Raw genomic sequence first — 14,191 nt, 5'->3', positions numbered from 1 at the left:
TTTTCAGCAGTAGCGATATGAATTTGGCAATCGTGAATGAATCTGTCAGTGTCTAATCAAGAAAAAAAAAATAGATATAGGTAATAACGAATAATATCTTTTATGACGCATGATCAGATATCAGCTCAGGAACCGAATGTAAATTGTAAACGGCTCAGTAACGCAAACTAAACAGCTAGCCGGGACACACCTTCATGCTGCGGTAAGCTGCGTGGAACCACTGCTGACCGACGAACTGCATGAGAAATCCGGGGAGCGGAGGAGCCGTCGCAGGCGGCGATGGTTCAGCCTTCACCGCTTCAACAGGCTTCGGCACTGGCTCTGCGACCGGTGGAGGGGCGACGGTACGAATCACAGGAGGCGGTGCCACGAGGGGAGGCGACTGCACTTGCACACGCTTTGGTATCTGTGGCCTTGGTGGTAGTGGCTTCAGAGGTTGCAGTTGCTCGATTTTCTTAGGTGACGGAGTCTGTTGTGGGAATATCGACAACCAAACGTCAATTAACTAACTTAACACACAAACCGTAAAGATATTGCAGTATAGACAGAGAAGATGGCATTTCCAAATTACGTATGGCTCTCCTAATAAACCAGTTAATCAACCTAAAGGTTCAGGTTACGTCTGGGAAAATTGCTATTAAAAAAACTGACATCACACATACCCGTTGTTGTAGGGGTGAGGGGGTCTGTATGGGAGAGGATGACTCAGTAACACTCTCACAACTACTTATTCGCATTTCATCATTCATTCTCTGCCAGAGCAAATTTTCTTCTTCCTCTTCATCCTCATCCTCTTCCTCCTCGTCATTACTGCAATTTGCTTCTGCTTCTTCTGCTGCTTCCTAAATGTGATAATGCCAACAGTAAGCACATTAATTTCTATAGTGTGCCATATATATTATCGGAATAAGGTCGCACTAAGCATATATATATATATATATATATATATCGTTTAAACTTCATACCAATTTATTGTGAAAAAAGGTATTGGATATTAACAAGCCGCCCTGTGATGGCACAAGCTCACAAAATCAAACGCGGCCAGATATAGCTTATGAGCTTGACCATGAACATTTCTATACTACTATTAGAAATAGTTACATAGATATCTACTATATAGATGTTCATGTTCATCGTATGGCTAAGAGACTGGATGACAAATAGTGTGGATGGCACCCTTACTTTGCGGGCTAGAGCTGCAAGCTGAGCTTTGGTGAGACCCACAGGCCTCCACGACTTTCCTGACATCCGCTTCTGCTTCACCTCCTCCTTCCAGAGGCAACTCGCGAGCACCGAGTTGGGAATGAAGCCATTAGGATTGGTGGCATATCTTCTGGTGTTGGGGCAGACGATGGCTTTGGACGGTGAAGGGAAGAAGCCCCCGCGAACAGAGCAGGGTGACACGTCTTCTTGTTGCATTACCTGTGGTATCTTGTCATCTAGGGGTAACTGTTCAACAGAGATGCATGCGTGCATAAGATAAGTAATAGTATATCCAGCTGGTGCATATCCCAGGATTATATGCATCTACATGCCAGTGTTTATCATTATTATTTCACTATATATCTTGAAAAAAATCATTAAATTCATTTGTTTGAAAATAAATTACCATATTTTGAACATGAGATAAATGGTCAATGGCAATACAGTATAATAATTCTAGCTCTGATGTAAACAAATTTACGTGTAACACTTTTATGTTAACGATGGAAATAATGCACTATGGATGCCTGCAAACGTGGTGGTCATGATCTATGAATGTTGACTCACCGGCACTTTAGCGAAGTCATATAAGAGGTCGTAGTATTTCCTGAATGCTTCCAGTTTCTGTTTCCTCGTGAGATTTGCCACTTTTGGTACCGTAAGTAGCCCATCTCTAATCTTCAGTAGCTCTTCATCTCTTTCAATTAGTGATGAACAGATCTAAGAAAATATAGATACAGCTAGTATTCCTGCTACTGATGCACTTAGGATCACGCCACTAATAACAATCATTTTGCCTAAAAACGCCTATAGCCAAGTATCTGTTGTTTGATACATGAATAATCACCTTGATTTCATGAGTGCATTAGTTAATCTGCAGCCTAGAGTCTACCAGATAAATTAACAGTGGCCTATATACATATATCACTCCAGCATGAATTAATAAAGTTAATAATGCCATCTCAGTTATTAGAAATGCGAGTTCTAGCTATAGTTGGAATTCTGTTACAAAAAATAGAAAAAATAATCCTCAGTGTTTAAGAGCATACACTCATGCATGCACGCACCCCTCCCCCAACACACACCAGACGCACACACCACGCAGCAGCACGCACACACGCACAGACAAAAATAAAATATAAATTCAAGGAACCTCAGATTTTTGCTTTTTTTCTCTAGCAATTTCACTCCTTTCTTCTTCAGTGAGCGTGTCTTGAAAATGCGTATACCTGAAACAACACATCTTCACATTTTTATTTACATACACCAGCAGGGTTCTCCAAGAGCACTTATAGCCTGGCGGCCCGCCAGGCTATCGTCGAGCCCCGCCATCCTAAAATGCACCCGCCACTCTAAATATCATAGCCACCATGCTAAATATCATAGCCCCCGGACACCCCTAGCACGCAAACCGCCTTCGGCGATTTGCAACTCGGACTGTAAAGGCAGCACCCGCCATGCTATAATGAAAAAGCTTGGAGAACCCTGGCCAGAAGTCAGTTTTCAACAAGACTCAATATGACATCATCTCTCGTGGAAACACTGCAACTACATTACCGACAGTGCCACTGTTTAGAAAGTTATATTCTCCTATCGATTCGACTTACTATACGATATCAGTCAAATCTGTGCAAAGTAGACGTGCTTCAATACCTGAACAGAGCCGAGTGAGTTGGGGAGAGTTTGTGCAGCACGGGCAGCGTTACACCTGCAGACACATGTAGTGGGTTATCTGGAGGTTCACCACAGTCCAGCTGTGACACGACCTTGTTGAACGTGTCTCCCGGCATATCTATTGCAAGAGTAAAACGTTTTTTCCAATCGATGTAGCTAGCTTGCTCTGTCATCTTATATTTTACACATTTTACACATGTTAGCTACAGGCATTGTTGGTTATTGGCACTTTTTCGATCATACCAATATCAGGAACATAAATATATATATAGCATATATGTTCATGCTAATACATACGAATGTAAAACAAATTTAATACCAAAGACAGACAGAAATAGAGTGTCACATATATCATTACAATGCAAACATTTTGAGGGCAACACCAAATGTGTGGTCACACAATGACTTTATATAGGCTACAGATAAACGCATAAATAAGATTAAAATGAAATACCAAAGTATTGTGCTTACATTCACTGTAATGTATTTTATGCAAATGTTTGCCAATTCCAACAGCCAAGTCCCCTCTCTTACTGCAGAAACTCAGCGCTGTTGGCACGGCTTTCAACTCTACAATCCTATATTACCAAGAACACACATTCTGTGATAAATATTCACGTACTTCGTCATATATGCTAAGGTTTATTACATTAAGATTCATCACTCTTTTCTGTATCCTAACAGTGTAGTATAAATATATCTTCAGTATAATCGTGAACCTAACTATACGACCTAAATATGAAATGGCAATCTGGCTGCAATAGCTGGTGTAATGGCCTTTCATGTTTATTGTCTAGATGGTTGATGTACATGGTATCATTAAGTGGCCTTGTCAGAAATGTGTGTAACAGCATGTTCTTTATGGCTCATCTCTCAATTTTAACCTTTCAAAGGTTAAGGTTATCACTACAATACTACTATTAAGGGTAATTATTCATACCGGACTAGCTCATTTTTGTCATTCCATATTCTGATGGTGCCATCCACACTTGCCGATGCAAATATATTCATATATGCACAGCTGCAGACTGCTATTATTTCACAATTGTGGTCATCTTCTGGCGAATGGTCATAGCGATCTGTAAATAATAACACCCGACTTTAAATCATTCAATTAAACCACGATTCTTGGCTAAAGGAAAGTCCAATAGTTAACGCCGTTGTTTCCGTTTCATTAAAACGTTAACATTATGCATCTAATTAGTTTGGCAACACCACATTCACAATACAGTGTGATGTGTGTGTGAAAGTGTAAACTTCACGCAGTGCATTTCAATAACAATTCACGACGGCCTTATGTCCCACCGGGGGACCATGAAGCTAAGTAAAAAGTAAGTAAGTATTTCAATACCCTTTATAGCAGTATCATACACGGTCAACATGTAGGTGGCCGTTTGCACATGTGCGAATGATATGCAGAGCAAGTTTCCAATGGCAGCTACATGAGTTGGAGTATGGTAGCATTGCAATGCCATGAAAGGTGCTAGGGATTCTTCTACAAATGGGTATACTCTCCATAGCTTTAGGACAGAATCTGGCGGAAAGGCGAGAAACATTATTTTCACACTATTTTACCAAGGTATCGACATGTATTGACAAGAAGTGCGAGTCACGTTAACAATAACTGATGCAGATAAGATCTATGTCCCCCTGACCTCTGTTTAACCTGGCTCGTTTAGCTATTTCGGACTAATATATATATATATATATATATATATATATATATATATATATATATATATATATATATATATATATATAATATATATAATATATATAGGGTTAGGGTTAGGGTTAGGGTTAGGGTTAGTCAGAAATAGCTAAACGAGCCAGGTCAAACAGAGGTCAGGGGGACATAGACCCTACGAGCATAACTGACACATAACAAAAAGCATCCACTGCCGAAGCAATGATCTACGTTCCCAGTTTATTACCGTGGCTTCGAAATATTGATCTTACATCAAGTGCCGACTACTGGTCATATGAATGCATGCCACTTAATTGGCAACAAATTTTATACCATGATACCAGAGGTTAATAAAAAAAATAAGGTCTTTATTAACTCCTGATGATACATATATAAAGTTTAATATTTACCTTCACCGATGCTGATGAGCTGATCATTAGAAACATGTGCCACCAAACTGCTAACCATGCCCTCGTGACCCTAAAGTTATTGGACAAACATTTTTACCTTTGTATGACCATGACATGAAAACGCAAGTATTAATTCTACATTCCCCTTTCAGACTGCATTGGCTTGACAATAACTAATAAAAATTAATCAATAATAACAGCTACAATATATACCTTTTTTAGGATATGTTATCCTTGCATTACTGCACTACTGTACAAAATATAATGGAACTACAACAAATGTAGTGTCAAGGTATACTTAATGCACCTTAATAATGAAATCCGTGACTCCTGTGGTCCAATTCAGTCTGGCGATGCAACCGTCTTCCCTTCCGACAAGCAGTAATGCTGGAACCTCGTTCTTGCTGCTCAATGAAACCCTTCTTCCATGCAGCAGAGACAGTTTTCTATCAGGCTTAGTATACTGAGGACTGGACTTGCCAACATATTGGTAGATTGTCGTACACGTGTACCTACCTACAAACATTTCCATAGCAAACCCACTATTTAGACACCAGCTGCTGAGAGCAGACATATATATATATATATATATATATATAATTTCAAAACCATACCACCTTCCACCTCAGATAAAATATTAAAGACAAACCCCTTACATTATATTATCTATTCAGTTGGGCATATAGAGTTATGGACAAAATTACTAGAATCTATTATTTCTTTACTATGCGCTTACTTTCTTCAAAGATCCATGTTTTCAGAATTTTGCAGGGATTCACTGCCGCATTGCTTTTCACAATGTTTCCATTGGTTGTCAGCACAAACACCACACCTGCAGAACACAAACTTAACCAGTGAGCATGATCAATGTAATTATTCATATAATTAACACTCATGGCATATTAAGCTTACATATATGGCAACAAAAAATAGCTATCCGTGCACGTCAATGCTAGTATGGTTCATCTACATTAACCATTAAACAATTATAATAAATATAGCAACTGGCATATGTATGTATATATATATTCCTGGTATTTGTGAACAGACCTTGTACAAGTGCGTAAGCAGTATCTTCAACTCTGGTGTCATCATCTAGTAGCAAGGTTGTGATAACGTGGCCTGAGTAGGGCGAAATTATTTTCACAGTAGAGCCACCACATGGCAGACACAGTCTCGTGGGAAAATCTGGATATTCAACCTTCTCAACACGAGCTACCTCAGAGCTGTGAAACATACATATATGTAGACAACAAAGGTACATATACACTTTCAATAAAGGCTGGGTTACTATTACTACTCTATATCTACATGCCATTGCAAGAAGAGTATACATCTACAGTGTTGATATTTCCTTCTACTGAATCACCTGATGGGAGTGAGTAGCCTGTGGAGGTGATGAACCTTCCAGAACATGAGGCCACAGTGGGAATACGTGAACAGCTGGTCGTCTTGCATTACCGTGCCAATGCACTCCACTGGGTAAGCAACCATTGCTCTAGAACGAGGACATATCAAGCTTGCAAATTATAGGCTTAAGATCTGGCTTACTAATGACATGTAATAATTATATACAATCTGGGCTAACGCTCCATTAGGAGTGTTCCCAACTTTGATATCATTAATGATTAATGATTGATAATCCTAACCCTAACCCTAACCTAACCTAAATGACATTAAACCACAAACTAATATACGACCATGACCATATATATATATATATATATATATATATATATATGTTATTATGACCATTAATGACATTAAAGTTGGGAACACTCCTAATGGAGTATCATCACCCACAATCTGCAGCTGTAACATCTTGAACGCTAACAATAGTTTAATAGACTTGTCAACAGAGCCCTAGACTGTTTTTACAATGCGCAAATCCACTGCATCACCTCCTGCATGGGTCTAATGAGCTTATGATTTCGATGCCATTGAGCAACACAGATAGTGAAGCTGTAAGACAAGAATATTTTGAGACATTTTATATTTTTAGCAAGTACCGGTTAGTGTGGCTGATAGGGTCTATGTCCCCCAGGGTACTGCCGGAACGTACCTTGGGTACGGTCCGGTATACCGGAACGTACCCTGGTACTAAATACTATACTATCTAATACGCCAGAATATACCTCGCCTACTCCACTAACGAGTCTAGCGAGTCGCCTACGCCTACTCCCTAACTCTAACCCTAACCCTAACCATATCAGCTAGATAGTTACCAGGGTACGTTCCGGTATACCGGACCGTACCCAGGGTACGTTCCGGCAGTACCCTGGGGGACATAGACCCTATGAGCGTTAGTGTGAGCTACACACATTAAAGCTCTAAACTTGTAATTACCCCATGAGGATAAAAAACTTACTGGTCTACCTGGTCATGTGTCTCTAGGTTCCAGATTCTTATTGTGCAATCAAGAGAGGCAGACATAATAAGTGGTCCGTAGGGGTACACAGCTAGGTCTAATACAGAATTATTGTGCCCCACGAATACTGCTTGCAGCTGAAAGCTGTCATTCCAAACTTTCACTGAAAATGTACAATTAATATGAAATAGTAGCAAACTGGGGTCATCTGTTTATATACTTTCAATCCTTTCACCATTCAGGACTGCTACAATCATTACCATATTTATCTCTGTGAATGTTTTTGCAAATCTTTGCAATTGTACAAGCTATAGCATATCATCGGTTTAGTAAAATAAAATAGGTGAATGCAATGAGCACACATACCTGTGCCATCTTTGGCTGCAGTGATTATGAACTTTAAAGGATTGAAGAACATCATAGCTGTAATATTCATTCTATGAAGGTTTTTTGCCAGATGAACTACTTTTCCCTCATGCAGGTTTATCACCTGAGTGTCATACATTGATATCAATTACGTCAGCACAGGCAGTGCTACACACTATTCCACTTCGTTACAATTGATGTAAGCCAATAATATATCTGTCTAGCAAGCCAACACCATAAAAGATAAACCTTAGTAAATAATAAGTATACCTACACTAAAAATATATATATAAATAAACTTAATCATGCATTTCGGGAACTAGCAAACTGATGACTCAAGAATAATTGACCGTGGATACCTGAACAAAGTTTTTAGCTGAAACGTAAAAGCGTTGGGTGCGGCTCGCCGTTCTCTCAAGAGAGATGAGTTTCACGCCGTCGAGCAGGCAGGTATCCATCTGAATGACAACCCTCTGTACGAGGTAGCTGGCACTGTGCTGAAACACCCAGCACTGGAAAAAAAACATCTTTTATATATCAATCACAGATGATACATCCCGTCTCAGTTGATTCAAGTAGGAAAAAAAACACTATAAAGACACTGCCAGCTACTTCTAGGTAAACTAATACGAGGTCAGGCATGATGGTATATACTAATTAACACATGTGCTAGTAACGTGGATAACTTACAGTGACAGTTGAGTGATGACAGGTGATTATTTCCCCACATTCGTCATTAGAGATGAGTCGTTGAGCTCTGTTACTTAATGGCACTACTGAAACAACATCTAGGCTCATGTTGAAAAGCTGTAAAAAAGAAAACTTTAAGAAGTAATGGGGAAAAATCACTTAAATCTATATTTATTTTTTCTTTCTTTTTTAAATCTATGAAATTTGTATCAATTCCAGGGCTGTAGCCTGTGTGTGTGTGTGTGTGTGTGTGTGGGGGGGGGGGCAGCTGTTCCCCCTAGATTTTGGAGCAAAATTAAAAAAATAATCGTTCTGCTAAAAAAGAATTGTTGTAGTCAGAATGAAGGCTGTACATGTACTCAAAGTGCCTCAAACACCATCTCCTGCGATCTACATTTTCAAAATTTTCGGCGGGAGGACCCCCAGACATCCCCCCCCCACCTGTTTCTCAGCCCCTCGAAATCCTGGATCCGCCACTGCCCCCCTAGGAATTTGCTCAGCCTACGGCCTTGAATTTTGCTTCATATTTTCTTTCTATACACTTATAAATATAACAAAACTAAAATAGATTTAATAGGCCTGAAAAAGCGACCAGGTGTAAACACAACAAAATGTAACCGTATGCATGAATAAATGTATCAGTGTTTAAATTACAATAATTACAAACACAGAAGTCCTAGCTAAAGATAATATTAAATGTGATGGGATGATGGGTTGTTAAAGGTTTTACTGACCGACTTACCAATAGCTTATTTCCGCTGGGTGTGATGGCTACGAGTCTTTTCAATTGTTCAGCATACACTAAATGGCCTATAGTTTCGGTTGTTTCTATTTCAGCCTTTCGGAAGCCGTACCGTGTAACCACCATAACCGTGCCCCCTGCATCAACGATCAGGTACTCCTGAAAATCTTCTGCACATGATTACACATTACAGGTGACCCTAGCTGGCACTTCCTTTGATTTCAAATACTTGCTTAAATATACGTGTTTATATATAATGTAAATACTGTAATAATGTATGTAAATATTGTTTAAAAGTTATGAAAACTTAATCCAAAAAGAAAGTAGCCAGCTGGGCTAAAGTAAAATATTTTGGGTTGTGGCTCAAATTTGAGTGGCTCAGCTTATGTCATGAAGCGCTAGTTTTAAATTCGTTTTCTTAAAAGTTGATACTAACATTGTTCTCTACTATAAATCTATAAATATTGACATGTTACTAGGGGGTTTATCAATGATTGAAATAGATTTCATTCTACTGGTCAAAAAAGTATCAAAAATTGTTAAAAATGGTACTGAAATGGAGTAACCACATTGTAACCATGTTATCTCACCAATTATGAAATGATTAACTATAAAAACAACCCATCACATTCTGGACATTTTCGATAAAAATTCTGGGGCCTAACATTTTTTTTTTTTGCCCACAGTGACTGGGCATGTCAATTTTCATCACTGTGTACACATCTTTATTGATTATTAGTGCAAATGTATTGTATGTACATACAGCTTGATCATAATATCTGCATATTTTTTGGAATGGCATCATGACACCAGGAATGGAAAACACCAAAATTCTCACAATAAATTACGATGTTTCACAACTTATGCCTTTGTCACTCGCCAAAGCTGGGCGACTATAACAATTAACTTAATTACCTTTCTGATGGTTCAGTCCACATATTATTTCATGTACAAAATAAAGTCAAAAATAATTCCTATAACTGCCTAAAGGCTATATGTAAGTTGTAAATGAGATCTGTATGTATTGGAATGACTATGTAGGCCTATATGAATTTTGAGCTTAGATTTGTGTTCCTTTCCAGAGCTACCACATTACATGGGTATACAGTGTACAGGTATACAGGTATACAGATATATTGATACAGGTATACAGATATATTGATACAGGTATACAGATATATGATACAGGTATACAGGTATACAGGTATACAGGTATACAGTGTACAGGTATCCTAATCTATGAAAATTTCATTCGGGAATCAGAGGTCCTTTCATCGCCGAGCATTTTTGAAAAAGTGGTAATCAACCCGTTTCATATTTCATAACTAATCTGAATAGATTTTACCTGTCGATTTTGAAGGTATACAACATGCTGGATGGGAAGCTCGGAAGTGAACACGTTCATATAATGCTTGAAGCCATGGGTGATAGTCTTTGTCACGTGTAATGCTGCACCCGGATCGCCGATTGCCTTCACTGTATGACTCAACAACTGCCATTTCCCCCTAACGAAAATAATATTACATTATAATTATTCAACCATACGCTGTATGGACAAGTGAAAGATTAATGTGGGGGAATATAAAATTATACTATGATGACTCTGATTGCAACTCTTTTCAACTTTTAAATATGTAAGGAATGGTAAATTCTGACACTACGAACACAATAATAAATTATAACAGATTTTTAATTAGTCCAAAATTATTTCTAACCTTGTCTTCATCTCTGTATTTCTTCTTTCTGATTTTTGATATTGCTTTTCTATTGTATATATACATATATAGTGAGAGAGATATATAGAGAGAGTGAGTGAGTGAGAGAAAGAGACAGGCAGAGAGAGAGAGAGAGAGAAAGAGAGAGAGAGAGAGAGAGAGAGAGAGAGAGAGAGAGAGAGAGAGAGAGAAAGAGAGAGAGAGATGAGAGAGAGAGAGAGAGAGAGAGAGAGAGAGAGAGAGAGAGAGAGAGAGAGAGAGAGAGAGAGAGAGAGAGAGAGAGACAGAAAGGGGGATTCTTAACATATATTTTTTATGTCACACATAAAACATCCTCTCTACCTAGCATTGATATTAAGCTTAGGACGCCTTTGTCCATCCACATCATGTCGCTTGCTTTTGGATGCATGAAGATTTTTACTCTTCTTCATGGTGCATTCATTTATGGTCCTTGAGCTGCAATACAGTCATGAAGTTATATAAACGATAGTAGGGAACTTCGAAAAGCATGATATGACATTAATAAAAGAATTGATCGTGGACAAAAAGCGCATTTATAATAGACTCGATCATTACCACAAGAAGGATTTGCTCTCACATGCCATTTCTCACATAAAACTGCCCAGACAAGCATCAAATTTAATCCTCACCTATATTTTGCACAAAACAGCTTTGAAAATGGGTCAATGCTGACTAATATTTATTCACAGTAGTTTTTTTTTACATTTTCCACTTTACTTGGTGGTAAAAACAAAGAATTTCTATGATTCCTAACAACTCTGCCATGTTATTCTACCTAAGTCATACCAACAACTGTTATAATTTTATATAACTACAATACCACATACTACACCATATATATTCATATAGGGCGCGTTTGTTTGTTGGGACGAATCCGTCGGATCGAGATCATGTGATCCTGATCCGACCAAACAAATGCAAACTCACTTTCACCGGTTCACGTTTCGCTGTGACCTATCACGGGATGGTTCATAACAAAGAACAAGCTGTGATTGGCTGAGGCGCGGGCCACAATATTATTGGCTCCTGTTCAAATCCACCTCGCTAGCAGGGTCGGGTTCGGTGGATCGAGATCAAGTGATCCGACCAAACAAACAGTCAGATCAACAAATCCATCGGATCGAGATCTGTGGATCCAACCAAACAAACGCGCCCATAGACTATAGTACAGGGTAGGCTAGTATAGCTCTAAAGTGTACCACGGCACGTTCCTCTACCATGATGATGATATATATCCATTTTTCATTGTATTTGAATGCAGAGGAAATTTTAGTATGAAACCTAAAAAATAGATGAACATGCGCGCATTATAATGATCTTTACTAAGACTAAGTGATAATGGTAAAAGCTAACTCCGGCCTCATTTTGTACCTGCTGTATTGTAGTGTAACTCAACTGCAGTCTGTCATTGATTAGACTCTTACTCGAGTCTTACTCTTAGAGCGACTTCGGTTTATAGTACGCAGTAATACTAATAGTATTAGTAATAGTAGTAAATTTATACGTCCGCTAACTAGTCTAACGTACGTATGCGCGACACGGCAACAGATCAAACTTCAAAGATCTTTTTATATTATATGTAATATTGTGTAGACCAGTACAGACGTAATCCGAGTTACCTTAGACTTAGTCACACTTCACGCGGTTAATTAGTACTCAACTCCCGCGTTTCGTGCTGCACACTCACTCTCACTCTCTCACTCCGAACTGACACTGTGCATGACTCATTTACACACACACACACACGCTGACTAAATCATTTTAGTAAGACCATTAAAATAGTAAAGCACAGATGTTACTGTGCATTTGATGACTACATAAGGTAAGACTGGGAACCATTAGTAATGAAAGTCAAAACCAGTATTTTGATATTTTTTAGTTAACCGCCACGGAAACCGCCATGACGGCTTCCTTGACAACGCCGGATATGTCAAAACAGTGGCAAGTCAATAAACATATATTAAGCGTTTGATAATATTTTTATACAATTGCAATTGAAACTTAATCATTTAATGAATGCGCTAATTGTATATATTAGTAAATAAGAAAGTAATGTTAATTTGACGTCTCATCCGCACCATTTGGCAAGAACAACCAACACGATGAGAAGAATGGCAGCCCCCACAGAGAGAGCAAATGTTGGATTAGATTTTCATCATTGTCCTGACTTATCACGATCACTAAGAGAATGTTCAAATTCTGGGTATTTCACGGAATAGCATTTAGTTATTATTGGTTGATTTCTAGATATACCATGGCATATTAGTCTATTAGAAGACATGCAGCCAGGCTGCAGCTGAGTGCAGGTGCAGGCACAGTAACAAAACATTTCGGCCCAAGGATAGAGAACATGACATGGGTCCCAATAAAACCAATGTGCCTAACCCTAACCCTAACCCTAATTCTAACCCTAACCCTAACCCTAATTCTAACCCTAACCCTAACCCTAATTCTAACCCTAATTCTAACCCTAACCCTAATCCTAACCCTAACCATAACCCTAACCCTAACCTATTATATTGATATAATATTATATTTATATTGATGTAAATGACATTGGTTTTTTGGGACCCATGGCCATGTTCTCTATCCTTGAACCAACATTTCTACACATGAATTACTTCGGTTCAATTAGTATGGCTGAGAGGGTCTATGTCCCCCGGGGTACTGCCTGAGCGTACCCTGGGTACGGTCCGGTATACCGGAACGTACCTTGGTACTCTCTAATATGCCGGACCGTACCTCGCCTACTCCACTAACGAGTCTAGGGAGTCGCCTACGCCTACTCCCTAACCCTAACCCTAATCCTAACCCTAACCATATCAAATAGTGACCAGGGTACGTTCCGGTATACCGGACCGTACCCAGGGTACGTTCCGGCAGTACCCTGGGGGACATAGACCCTATGAGCATTAGTATGATTCTATGAACGCAGTGACCGTGTGCTGTGTCGTGATGATTCTGACACGGAATAATTACATATCGATGATAGTGCTGACATTCAAACTTGAACTACTAATATTGCAGTGGCTATTTAAATTGACTACGTCACGAATATTCTATGGTGTATATTTGTAAAATTTTAGTTGCAATTTTTGTACATTAAATGTTAGTACTAATGGGACTAAATGTATCCTCAAATTCTTACCTGATAGGATTGTTTCTCAACTAGTTAAAAATCCAAAAAACCTGGGCGATTTGATATTAAATATTATTATGATCACGACATTAAAATGACTATTGCGAGTTTTTTGGCTCAGAAAAAACTAAATATAGCTGAATATAGTCTCACCTGACAGTGGAAATATCACTGAT

At 38.7% G+C, this 14,191-nt stretch overlaps 2 protein-coding genes across 2 annotated transcripts in view; one reads left to right on the top strand and one right to left on the bottom strand.

Moving 5' to 3' along the window:
- The window catches only part of LOC106806569, a 16,587-nt gene extending 3,838 nt beyond the window's left edge, over window positions 1-12,749 (bottom strand). Inside the window, exons 1-22 of the mRNA XM_014808562.1 lie at window positions 12,248-12,749; window positions 11,198-11,311; window positions 10,486-10,645; window positions 9,141-9,299; window positions 8,399-8,515; window positions 8,068-8,220; window positions 7,709-7,832; window positions 7,343-7,505; window positions 6,344-6,472; window positions 6,025-6,200; window positions 5,711-5,806; window positions 5,282-5,490; window positions 4,975-5,044; window positions 4,229-4,411; window positions 3,818-3,956; window positions 3,349-3,455; window positions 2,857-2,995; window positions 2,357-2,432; window positions 1,771-1,923; window positions 1,183-1,449; window positions 663-842; window positions 191-469 (exon numbers count right to left, since the gene is read on the bottom strand). Coding sequence (XP_014664048.1) covers window positions 191-469; window positions 663-842; window positions 1,183-1,449; window positions 1,771-1,923; window positions 2,357-2,432; window positions 2,857-2,995; window positions 3,349-3,455; window positions 3,818-3,956; window positions 4,229-4,411; window positions 4,975-5,044; window positions 5,282-5,490; window positions 5,711-5,806; window positions 6,025-6,200; window positions 6,344-6,472; window positions 7,343-7,505; window positions 7,709-7,832; window positions 8,068-8,220; window positions 8,399-8,515; window positions 9,141-9,299; window positions 10,486-10,645; window positions 11,198-11,286 — 3,168 coding nt within the window. The 5' untranslated portion in view covers window positions 11,287-11,311; window positions 12,248-12,749. The remainder of the gene's footprint in view (window positions 1-190; window positions 470-662; window positions 843-1,182; window positions 1,450-1,770; window positions 1,924-2,356; window positions 2,433-2,856; window positions 2,996-3,348; window positions 3,456-3,817; window positions 3,957-4,228; window positions 4,412-4,974; window positions 5,045-5,281; window positions 5,491-5,710; window positions 5,807-6,024; window positions 6,201-6,343; window positions 6,473-7,342; window positions 7,506-7,708; window positions 7,833-8,067; window positions 8,221-8,398; window positions 8,516-9,140; window positions 9,300-10,485; window positions 10,646-11,197; window positions 11,312-12,247) is intronic.
- A 225-nt stretch (window positions 12,750-12,974) lies between these two features.
- Window positions 12,975-14,191, top strand: part of LOC106806673 (protein arginine N-methyltransferase 5-like) — a 48,865-nt gene continuing 47,648 nt past the window's right edge. Inside the window, 1 exon segment of the mRNA XM_014808689.1 lies at window positions 12,975-13,079. Coding sequence (XP_014664175.1) covers window positions 12,979-13,079 — 101 coding nt within the window. The 5' untranslated portion in view covers window positions 12,975-12,978.

Source organism: Priapulus caudatus, unplaced genomic scaffold (genome assembly GCF_000485595.1).
Source record: "Priapulus caudatus unplaced genomic scaffold, Priapulus_caudatus-5.0.1 Scaffold9, whole genome shotgun sequence".
NCBI lineage: Eukaryota > Metazoa > Priapulida > Priapulimorpha > Priapulimorphida > Priapulidae > Priapulus > Priapulus caudatus.
This window is presented reverse-complemented; position numbering and strand designations above follow the sequence as displayed.